At 27.4% G+C, this 11,280-nt stretch overlaps 1 protein-coding gene across 1 annotated transcript; it reads right to left on the bottom strand.

Moving 5' to 3' along the window:
- Window positions 1–819: 819 nt before the first annotated feature.
- On the bottom strand, window positions 820–10,526 carry LOC129960951 (ras-related protein Rab-39B-like). The gene is made up of 3 exons (XM_056074714.1): window positions 9,914–10,526; window positions 4,064–4,205; window positions 820–2,315 (listed from the first exon to the last, which is right to left on the bottom strand). The coding sequence occupies exons 1-3, from the start codon at window positions 10,129–10,131 to the stop codon at window positions 2,031–2,033; spliced, it is 645 nt and encodes a 214-aa protein (XP_055930689.1). The 5' UTR covers window positions 10,132–10,526; the 3' UTR covers window positions 820–2,030.
- Window positions 10,527–11,280: the final 754 nt, after the last annotated feature.

The raw sequence follows: 11,280 nt of genomic DNA, 5'->3' as shown, positions 1-11,280 counted from the left end.
TTTATATTACTTACCATTTTTAACTATTCATGGTTATAAAGAAAGACGACTTTCAATGATCCATACATGCTCTCCTTAGATATTTCGTTCTTGAAAATGCTTACTACTCTTCATGAATGTTTCAAATGGTAAGATTCTTTGAGAGTTTGTAAGATCTAAGATTTAGCACTGCATCAAAAACATTGGAAGTGTAGATAGGAAAATTATCACTTACTAATGACTGAAAAATGTACACACAGGTCTTTCCATCATTTTGTAAGTCAATTATCTGAAGATAATAAATTGTCAGTTCATGAAAGTCACATCAATACAATAAAGGAAATCTCGAGAAACTGATTAAGTAATAAAATTTGCCTAATAACTTGTTCTTCATACAGGATTCACAAAAATTCAGCATAAAAAAAATCGAGCATAATTAATTATAAAAACTTGTCTAAGTTATCCTCTTTAAATAGATTGAATTTTGCTAATTAAATATGAACTTACAACAATTTTGTTAAAGAATATTCAGAGAAACAAATTATGAAACTCAAAGCTTTTCTTTATATTCTCATTTTAATTTTAAATTATATATATATATATATATATATATATATATATATATATATATATATATATATATATATAAAACGAAAGGTTATAAAAAACGAAAACTTATATAAAATTCGAAACTAAAACGAAATAGTTTCGAAATCGCAACTAAAAATTATTTCTTATTCAAACTAAAACCAAAAAAGGAACCGGAAAAACATCATAGTGTGTATATATATATATATATATATATATATATATATATATATATATATATATATATAAGTCACATTTCAAACTTTGAGAATATAAGCTTATACAAATCCATTAATAAAATAAGTTTTAATTGACTGCTAAACAAGTATATGGTATCTAACTAAATATGAATTGTAATTTTAATTTTTGACCTTTCTACTTCTAATAATTTATTTTGGAAAACTTAACAACCGGATGTTGACTAAACATTTACACGTAGCATTATTGCTAATTTTATAAAATTACAGGACCTTTACAAAAACAAAGACTAACAAAAATATTAACATTTATCACTCTAATATAATTTAAAATTAACACTGTAGAGTATGAATTGCAACATTTAAAAAAACATCACGCCAACGCTGTTACATAGTGCAATATATCTGTTCACTAACAGATTAAATAGCCAACAATAGTTTCATTGTACTGCAGCTTTAATTAAAACAAATAAATAAATATATGTTATATGAAAAAGAATTCATAGTAAAAAATAAAGGATAAACTGAAGAAAATGCATTCAAATTAAATGCACTCTTTCAGAGAGAGCAAATAAAATGCTTGGAAAGCAAGAAATGCCAACCAACTTTAAATAAACGAAGATCAGCATTAACTATTTTTTTACTGCAAATAGTATATTGCTAATTTAGTCCATTTGAATTAAATGAGCAATTCTGTGACTTAATTCTTGATATAAGAACACAACTCTAATCTGAATATACATTTTGCACCAACCATCTGGCAAATATATCATTACGCCCCATTATAATGGACATGATGAACTTCCATTTGTACACCCTAATTCACAAAATTTAGTAATATCAAATGAACATTTATAGAAAAATAATACTATATAATTTTTTGTAATAATCATTGTAAGTTCTATTCATGTGCTTATTACATTTATAAACATGGATGTAATTTATTAATTTTGTTACATGCAAATAAATAATTTTAAAAATTCAAAATGAAAAATATAGTAAAAATAATGACAATGGAGGAATACTTTGCCTACATTGTAGTGTAACAAGTTCAATTTTCAATTAATTTAGTTCAATTTTCTTATACAACCATTTATTTATATGCTTCAATTATTTTTTTCTGTTTCAGAAATAAATTTTAAATTATTGGAAATTGGATAATAGGTGGGAGAAGGGAAAAATAAATTGATCTCACTAAGTAGTCACCATATGTAACAAAATATAATTACTGTTTAAAACTAGCTTAAAAAGCTTCTTTACTAGAAATTAACAGCAGCCATCTCTTTCTACTTCAGCTTCCATTAATCGAACAGTATTCTGTGTTCGACTAAATCCAGTTCTGATTCCATCCCAACCATCTTGCATCTTCAATTCACCATTTTGAATTTTGTCATATATTTGTTGTGAAATATTTGTAAAAGCATTTTCTAAATTGTAACCAGTTTTTGCTGAAGTTTCAATAAAAGACAATCCATACGATTCAGCAAAGGCTCGCCCCTCTTCTGTACTTACAACCCTACTGCTTTCCAAATCTACTTTACATGCAACAACCTGCAAAAAACAATAAAGAGGATTAAGTATTCAATGCAAAAAATAATTAATAAGAGAATACAATCTTTTGTTATTTATGATGAATAAATTTCCGCGATTCATATCATGAAATGATATTTAGAATAAATCTAACCTTTTTAGAATTCAATATAGCTATTCAAAGATACAAGTTTGGTGAAAATATATTTTGAGAAAAACATTTTGTCTTTTAGTTTCTCTCAGACAGCAAATGAAATTCTATCATACTGCAATGCCAATAGCTTTCTGAACCATAATAGCACTCAAATGGAAATTTCAAATAAGTTGCTTTATATATGGAAAATGTACTATATATCATATGTGCACAATTAAATTTATTTACGACAAATTTCCATATTTCTTCAATTAATTAATAAATTCACTTTAAATTTTAATAACACATGTAATTTTGTTGAAAATTCTGCATTTTTTAAACAAAGCACTTGAGAAAAAAGTGGTTTTAAAACTTTATTGTATGCTGTATTTTTTGAATATGCATGCTGTATTTACAAAAATGTATAGAAGTATTTCACACAGAAAGCAAAATCACAGATGAAAGTTGCAAAATTTTATAAGCTTTCTGAGAAATGTAGGAAACCAAAATAGTTTTATTTATCATTTTCTAGTCAGTCACCTATATGCCCTTGTGACTGAATCTTCATTGTAAAACTCTAGATCAAGCACATTTTTTACATGGTCAAAGTTAAAAAAAAAGTTCAATCAGCCTTTGCGGAGAAATTTGTAAAAATGTGCAAGTCCAAAAGTGTCTGGATACTTTATAATGCATATAACAATTTTTAAAAAAGGAAACAAGGATTGATTATGCAAATTCGACATTCCATATACCAAACTGAGGGGGGGGGGGAACAGTTATTTTGAAAATGAATGTTATCCACAAATACATATTTATTAAATGTGTTTCAAAGAACGTTTAAAGATAAAGAAGAAGAAACGATCTTGATAAATACAAATAAAAATGGCATGTTTCCTGTAATTTAATTTAGTATAATGAATTATAATTTTCAAAGGAGTAACCTTACAGAAAGAAAAGCTTGCACTTCCTAAATATACAATAAAATTCCATTACATTTACTGTTAGACATATTTATGTAGGTAATACATTTTATAAAAATTTATACATAAATTCCTTTTATCATTTTAAAGGGTTATAAATAAAAACAATTTGCAAATTTATCACTTATATTCAAAACTTAGAGGTTTTGTTAGCTCTTGTGTCGTTTTTAATATCAACTAATGCAAACTACCTAGCCAATTTTTTGCAATAATGTTCATTTCTTCAATGAATGAAGTAACATAAAACCTAAACCAAGTGAATATACACTGTTGCCTGTCAGCATCAATTAGTCAAAAGCCCCTTGTGAACACAACTAATATATTTTGCAACTGTCAGCAAAGTGGGAACAATCACCCAGTGTGAACATATCCTTATTTATGAAAGCAGGCTGAGCGGAGCAAATTTTTTGACACTTGACAGTTAAAATTAACTTTGTCAGAAAAACATCACTTTCTTCCAAAATCTCTAAAGTATTTTTTTAAATCTCTAGAGGATAATTTTAGAAAAGGATGTACAATGTAACCTAATTACTGTATGAGGCATAATGACATCATCATAAAAAAGTAATAAAAATCAATCTAGTTTTCCTAACTAATACTAATCTCTGTGTCATATGAATAGAAAGATAATTTTTATAAAATAATTTAAAAATTACTTCAAAAACTGCTCTTCCAGGTTCAATATGCCTTCTTGCTTCAAACAACCATTCAACTAAATGCTCAAAGCTTGATCGCCTGGTAATATCATATAATAGTAAAGCTCCAACAGAATTTCTATAGTATGACCAAGTAATAGTTCTGAAAAAGGGAGATCAGAAATTTATAACATATTAACAACAACCACAAGAATTTATAATTCAGCAGCTATTAATAAAGATTTGACAATGGAAACAAAAGTAGTATGTTTCAAATAAATAAAATTACATACAATACAATAATTCAAAGTTTTTTGAATTTTAAATTTATTTGCTCTTACATCTAAAATTGACACATATGAAATCAAAATACCTCCTTTAATAATGCTAAGGGTTGCATTAATTAAATAAAATAAACCAAAGATAATAACTATGATATTTTTAACATATAAATTGTTACGAAGAATAATTCCTAAAACACGAGGCTGTGAAAGCTGAATGCTCACATGTATGAATAAACAGTGTTCCCAGTCTTATTGAAAAAAAAAAAAAAAATTCTAGGACTTTCAAGAGCTTTGCCTAAAAATTCAAGGACTCTAAAATTACATATTTCAGAGATAAAAATGCAAATAATGGGCATAAATAAAGTATTTGCAATAATCATTTTAAAATGCACCATTATTTTTATGCTTACTACTTCTAAATAATTAAGTAGAGAGCACTAAAGACACCTGTTATATGCATCTTACAGCTAATAAATCAAAACTTTAAATTCAAAACAGGTTTTGAGATCACAATGTGTCATCCCATCATTAACCACAACATAGCTACAGATATTACCAGATGCCAATTTCAAACAAACAAACAAAAAACAAAACAAAACAAAAAAAACCAAGTGTTCACTTCATAAGCACATTAATTTTTTAACCTAAACATTAAAAAATTGCTAATCCACAAGAATCTTCAACTTTACTTTTGACTAGTGTTTCGCAGAATTAAGAGGACAATGAAAAAGGTAGATACAAATCAGCAAATCTTTACTCCGATTTTAACAAATGAACAAAAAACAAAGTACAATTAAATTTTTTAAATTTACATTTTGAGTTGCTCTGTTAAAATCTCAATTCCTAAAATTATTTGGTTCTGTTGTGAATAGAAAAATTCTATTCTTTTCTGTCTCTTCAGTTAGTTTGTTTGGAGACACCTGCAGTGTAAACTGTCTCCTAAATATTCTATCTTTATTTTAAGTCCTTTAATTCACTTGCAATGTATTTTATTTTTAGTCTTTTCAATATTTTGATTTTGAAATCTATACTTTCAATATAATTAGAGCAGATATAAAGCATTTACATTTTATCTAAATTCTTCAGCATTTTAAAAATTCTCCATTCCACTGCATCTTTTTTAAAAATTCCTTTAAAGCCAAACATTTGGCATATGTATAATGAATAAGTCCTTTTTTTAAAGATTACCAACATAAATATTTTTATTTAAGGAAAATCCTTTTGGAACTATTGTTTGAGTATGGGATAGAACCATCAGAATCTCAACTATGTTTTGCATTTTCTAATAAGACTTTTGATTTTCTAAATATCATTCAAAAATTTGTTAAATTCTATTAAAATACAACTGCATCATTTTTTTAATTGCTTGCTATTCTCAAAAATAGAAAGAATGAATTTTTTCTCATTATATCAGGAATGGGTTTTTTGGGCATTCTCCTCAGATCAAAAAAACATACTCCTAACTAGTATATAATTGAGAGGGGACTTATCCAAAATAGTAGGAATGAAGGTATATGCAAAGTCCTGGCAATCATGTTTTCTCTTAGCTTTTTTTTTTCTGTCCTTAAAAAAGAACAGCACTTACTTTGCTAATAATAGGATGTGAATATCTGAAAAATCAATATAAAAATGGCATTTATAGTTATAAGGTCCTCACAAACATTCTTATGACACAAAATGTTTGCAAATAGCCTGTGAATATCTTTTTGATTTCCTATGCCAAAAGTGGAGAATTTCTTTAGTAGAATGTTGAAAATGGGTTGAATAATTTTGATCAATGACAATAAAATCCCTTGTAAGAGGCATAGGACTGGATCTTAACTACACTTTGCAACAAATTTAAATGATGCAGATTTTGGGAAAGGAAACTCTAAAAGATTCTCAGATCAAAATATAGAACACCAAGGCATTCTATATTTTGATCCTCATTCAGCACAAACTACATTTTCTGAACATCTGATTCTGCAAAAATTCTTGGAAAATTAGCATTTCTCTAAAAATTTTACTTATTTCTCCTTTTTGCCTATAAAACTTTGAATAAATAAGACACATTAGATAAAAATAAGTACAATATTCCATAAGAATATATTTTGCAGTCTAAATAAATTATTGATAACATGCCCCACATTTATTAACATAGATGAAAATTGTTTTCAGACTTCATCATTTAATGTCAAAAACACAATTCACTAATGGATCATCCATCAAACATTTTTAAAATCCAATTTTTCTATAGAATTACAAAAGTGTTGAAAACCTCTTTAGCTGTGGAAGGTCTCATGAAAGCAGAAGTCGCATATCTGGTTTCAACCTCCCCTCCCCTTTTTCCAAAACTGAATATGTAAAACTGATTCTGCAAGAATGTGTAAATATATGAATATGTAAATCTGATTAAGAGTATATGTATATTATTGGTCCAGAGGAGACTAATTATAACTATCTTGCTCTCTGAAAACATTTCTCAAAACAAGTTTGAAATCTCTTTGCAAGAGCTATATGAATAATAATTCACCACACATTTCAAAGACCATTTCATTTCTGTATCTTAGAATTATGAAAACATGATGAATGGTGTAACAGTATTATTTCAAGCTGCTGAGTATGTTAAGATCCCTTGCCATTTGTGGCGGTACTCCCGATTATTCTCCTTCCATCCTCCTAAGCACAGAGAAAAGATTGATGATTGAAAGCATTCTGAAATTAACACCCTTTTTTCGTCAATTGGTGGAAATTCTGAAGGCAAACCTAAATCACAAACTGGTTTTCTCTTCTGTCATCTATTTTTCAAGGACTTTTTAAAGACGCAACGACAAAAAGAAAAAGTACTCTTCTGAAACCCTGAGTTCAACAAAATAAAATTCAAGGAATTTTAAGGGAATATGATAATTTTGATAAAGTATCTTTTGCATAAATAAAAATTACTAATTAAATAAAGAACTTTCAATGTTTTATTGATAGGAATTTGAAGATAATTTTATTAATTTACTATGGTAAGCCCTTTTTGTGCTGGAAAAAAAAAACCTATTTATGCATTTTACTAAATATTTAAATTCAAGAATATATAGGATGATTAAAAATAATAGGGAATCTTTAGTTAATGGAAGAATTCACCAAATCAAAAATTCCTCCTTCTCATCCTAACTTGCTGGGTTATAACTATGCAGATTCAAAAGAGTCATTCTGTAAGAAGAAATTTTGTTTGGGAAGAAAGAAGAATTGCTTCCAAATTTTTATACTGATGGATACCAATATCTCTTCTCTCTTACATTTTACAGCATTTATTAAAAGTTACAACTCCTAAAAAAAAAAAAAAAAAAAAAAATTACAAGTTGAGGAAAAGCCCATTAAAATTTCATCTAATAGAGTTGTAAATGGGAATAGAAAAGAAATAAAGCAGTAAGAAGTTGTTCAATTGTAAAACAACTGAATGCTTGCACCATGAATCAACTTTCTTTTACACAATTGGATCTGATGCAAGTTATGTAAAAAGTGGCAATATGTTAGAAATAAAACAGCCTGTTATGAACGCAGCAGCAGTTCAAGTAGGTATTAGCACAAAAACTCGGATCTTATTTTTGGTATACAACAATCCCTGAATAATATCATGGTTATAACTATTTCATTTCTATCCTCAATATGTATGCTAGTTTCCGAGACTAAGAGGGATGCAATCAAATTTTCTGCAACAGTGCTTTTTATGGGTGAAGGATGCTTTTTTTTTTTTTTTTTTGACACACATAAATGATGCATTTAAAATCCACTGTAAACATGTAAAAGCAAGTGCAAATTCTTTCCCAAAACACAATTATTCATTAAAGGTTTGGGCAAGAGTCATTGACGGAGGGCTGCAGCCTAAACTGAGACAAATTGATGGGGAAAATACACTGTATTTTCCTGTAGATCTTGCTAGAATTGTTAAAGGATATGCCAACATATATCCATGAGCAGATGTAGTTCATGAAAAAGAACAGTAGCCCATTTTGGGCAAAGAAATACCACTATTTCAGCAAAATGAGTGAGTCTCGATTTCTTTTCATTGGGATATATCAAAAATCTCATCTGTGATATTCTTTTTAAATCTGTAGAAGAAATTGAAGCAAAAATTTTTAAGCTGCAGCAGAAAAGTTCACTTTAAACAATAGTTAAAGAAATAAGGAAATGTGAGTGGGGTTAGAGGCAGATTACAATCTAAATTTTTAATTTCTTTAATATGGCAACTGTGCTAATATGGGCAACTAATATGACAATGGCAACTGGGATTATATTAAAAAGAACTTAATATTAATGATTCATACATGAAACAACATTTCTGTAAATAATATTAAAAATATTTAAAGACATATTTTACAGATATTGCTTTTGAATATAATCAGTGCTACTTTTACAAGTTACCTCATCTTCCTAATACAAATTTAAATTATTCTAAAATAATTTATGATTACAAGGAAATATATTTATTCATTAAGTATTTAAATAATTTATATTTATAATTTACAATAATACATATTAGCAGTAAAGTAAACTGATAAAAAATGGATAAAGTTAAGCATTATTAAATTAAAATAAATATATTAAAAAAATTAGAATTCAAATTAAAATCTATGAAATAAATTAAAGCCAACAATTTTCTCTTATTTTTAAATACAATTTGATTGTTGAAATTGACTACACTCACTGTATAAAGACTTTTGGGGATATATTTTCTACTTACAATTAGCAAGCAAAGGATATGATAATTGTCATGATTAAAGGTGTATGGAACAACTCGCATTTCATACATAGGTGATTAACTTTTTTAATTAAAATCCCCTCACAAAATATTAAAAGAGTTAATGCTGCAATGATATTATTAAAATTACAACATACTTTAGCAGTTCCAAATTTCATATAAACTTGAACTACTTCAATCTTAATTGGTTTCTGAAGACTTTTAATTTGTAATACAAATTACCATTTAGCCTTAACACAAATAAGTAGACCAATCTGCATTATTTCTTCTGATGCGTAGAGAAATAATTCATCTCAGCATGAATAACTGGAACAACTAATTTTTTCATGAATGGAAGAAGTAAAACATAAAGAGTATGATTTTAATTTCCTATTATAATATGGCCAATATAAATCAACATTAAAATTGCAGTAAAATTCCTATCAGCTTTAAAATGATTTTTCTGAAGTTCCTATGTTCAATTAGAAAATTTTCTGGATTTGGTCACTAATCATGGTAATGGAATTTTATCAAGACTGTCAAGATTAAATGCTAACAGTTTTCCTTAACAAATCACACATAATTTTTTCAAACTTTATAAATAATTTTATAAAAACAAACAACATATACCTACAAAAATACTCGGTAAGACTTCATATTTTATAGCCTTCCAGGTCATTATATTTTCTTAAAAAGGAGTATTCAAAACAGATAAAAGGAAAAATATTTAGAATATTGGTAAGGAATATTATATCAAAGTAACTCGAATAATTAAATGAATTGAATAGACTCAATTTAAACAAGTGTTTGGAACCTTACTCCATGCAGATTGATCCTACAACATTCACGGTAAATTATCTTATATAATATTTTTCTCACCTGAACCGTTCTTGCCCAGCTGTGTCCCAAAGTTGAAGTTTGACACGAACACCATTCTTCACTTCTATAAGACGAGCGAAAAAGTCTACACCAACCGTAGGATCGCAAGTTTCTGAAAATTTACCTTCTGTGAAAGCACGTAAAAGAGCACTTTTACCAACGGTACTATCTCCTACAACAATAATTCGAAATTGATAATCAAATATCGGTTCAACCATTTTTTTTTTTTTTTTGGTTGTTGTTGTTTATTTTCTCTCGAGTATAATTTTTTTTAAATTATTTTTTAAAAGTCTTTCTTAAAAGAAAATAGCATAAATAACTTCACAAATAACTTTCAAATAAAACGAACTAAAACTTTTATTAAAATGTATTATTTTTAGACAATTTTGGTCACCCCTACCAATTGTTTATTTTGATTTCTGAAAGATAGTCATTTGTCAACTAATAGATTTTTTATATAAACATATATGCTCGATTCAGATCAAACGGAGAGCATGAAAAAAATAACCTTGCAAATTTTAATGCTAAGAGAAGGGAAGGGAATAAAATCGAAAATGAGCTTGTTTACAAGAGAACTGATGAGATATTTTGAAAGCCAATAGAATCCATATGATATGGTAAATATTGCTGCGCTTATCCCAAAGCTGTCCAGACAAAAGTAATGCATAAGCGAATTGTAACTAATTTTTTAAATTACCTCCCCGCCCTTCTCTTTTAATTAAATTGGTAGAATGAATTCATCTGAATATTGTGCAAGTAAATGAATTTGTATATTATTATATGTATGAAATATTTTTAAATTTTATTTTTTTATGCCACTCGAGCTTTTGGTGCCCCATTTTGACTTCCGGTTAATACTTTGCAAAGACGATCTTCCCATTTTCAACACTCTATCTGAAGATATTATGAGCTTTCAGAGTCTTTCTTTTGATTGTTACTACTTAAGAGTATATTGAAATTTTATTTCTGCAGTGTTAGATCTTTATGTAAAATACAAGAACCTTTTATAGAAATGGTTTGCTATCATTGCTTGCAGGCATTATAAAACAATCTTCAATGTGTAGTGAAGCAGAACATTAATTTAAAATTAATTTGATTTTCTGCTGAAATGCACATATAAGGTGCTTGAGAATTTGTTTTTGGTAATGAACTTTAAAATGTATAACTGTCTCTTGGGCAATGGTTATAATTTAGCTGAACAAAAATGAATGGTGCGAACTTCATTCCGTGGAGCAAAAACGAATTTGACAATCAATTTTCTTTCAGATTAACTAAGAACGGCTGGGTCAATATCCAAGAAAAGAAGCTTTTTTTCTTTTGTTTCCTTATACTTTTATTAAAATATTTTACATATATCTCTCAAATTT

The sequence above is a fragment of the Argiope bruennichi genome, chromosome X2, assembly GCF_947563725.1.
Source record: "Argiope bruennichi chromosome X2, qqArgBrue1.1, whole genome shotgun sequence".
Taxonomy (NCBI): domain Eukaryota; kingdom Metazoa; phylum Arthropoda; class Arachnida; order Araneae; family Araneidae; genus Argiope; species Argiope bruennichi.
The sequence above is the reverse complement of the archived record's forward strand: the minus strand, read 5'-3'. Positions and strand labels throughout refer to the sequence as shown.

What these genes read in the sequence shown, in the direction of transcription:
- LOC129960951 (XM_056074714.1), bottom strand. Translation starts at nt 10,131, where the DNA reads ATGGTTGAACCGATATTTGATTATCAATTTCGAATTATTGTTGTAGGA. An exon ending in GCTGGGCAAGAACGGTTCAG is followed by an intron (nt 4,206 to 9,913) that starts GTGAGAAAAATA and finishes TCCCTTTTTCAG; the next exon opens with AACTATTACTTGGTCATACT. An exon ending in CTGGAAGAGCAGTTTTTGAA is followed by an intron (nt 2,316 to 4,063) that starts GTAATTTTTAAA and finishes TGTTTTTTGCAG; the next exon opens with GTTGTTGCATGTAAAGTAGA.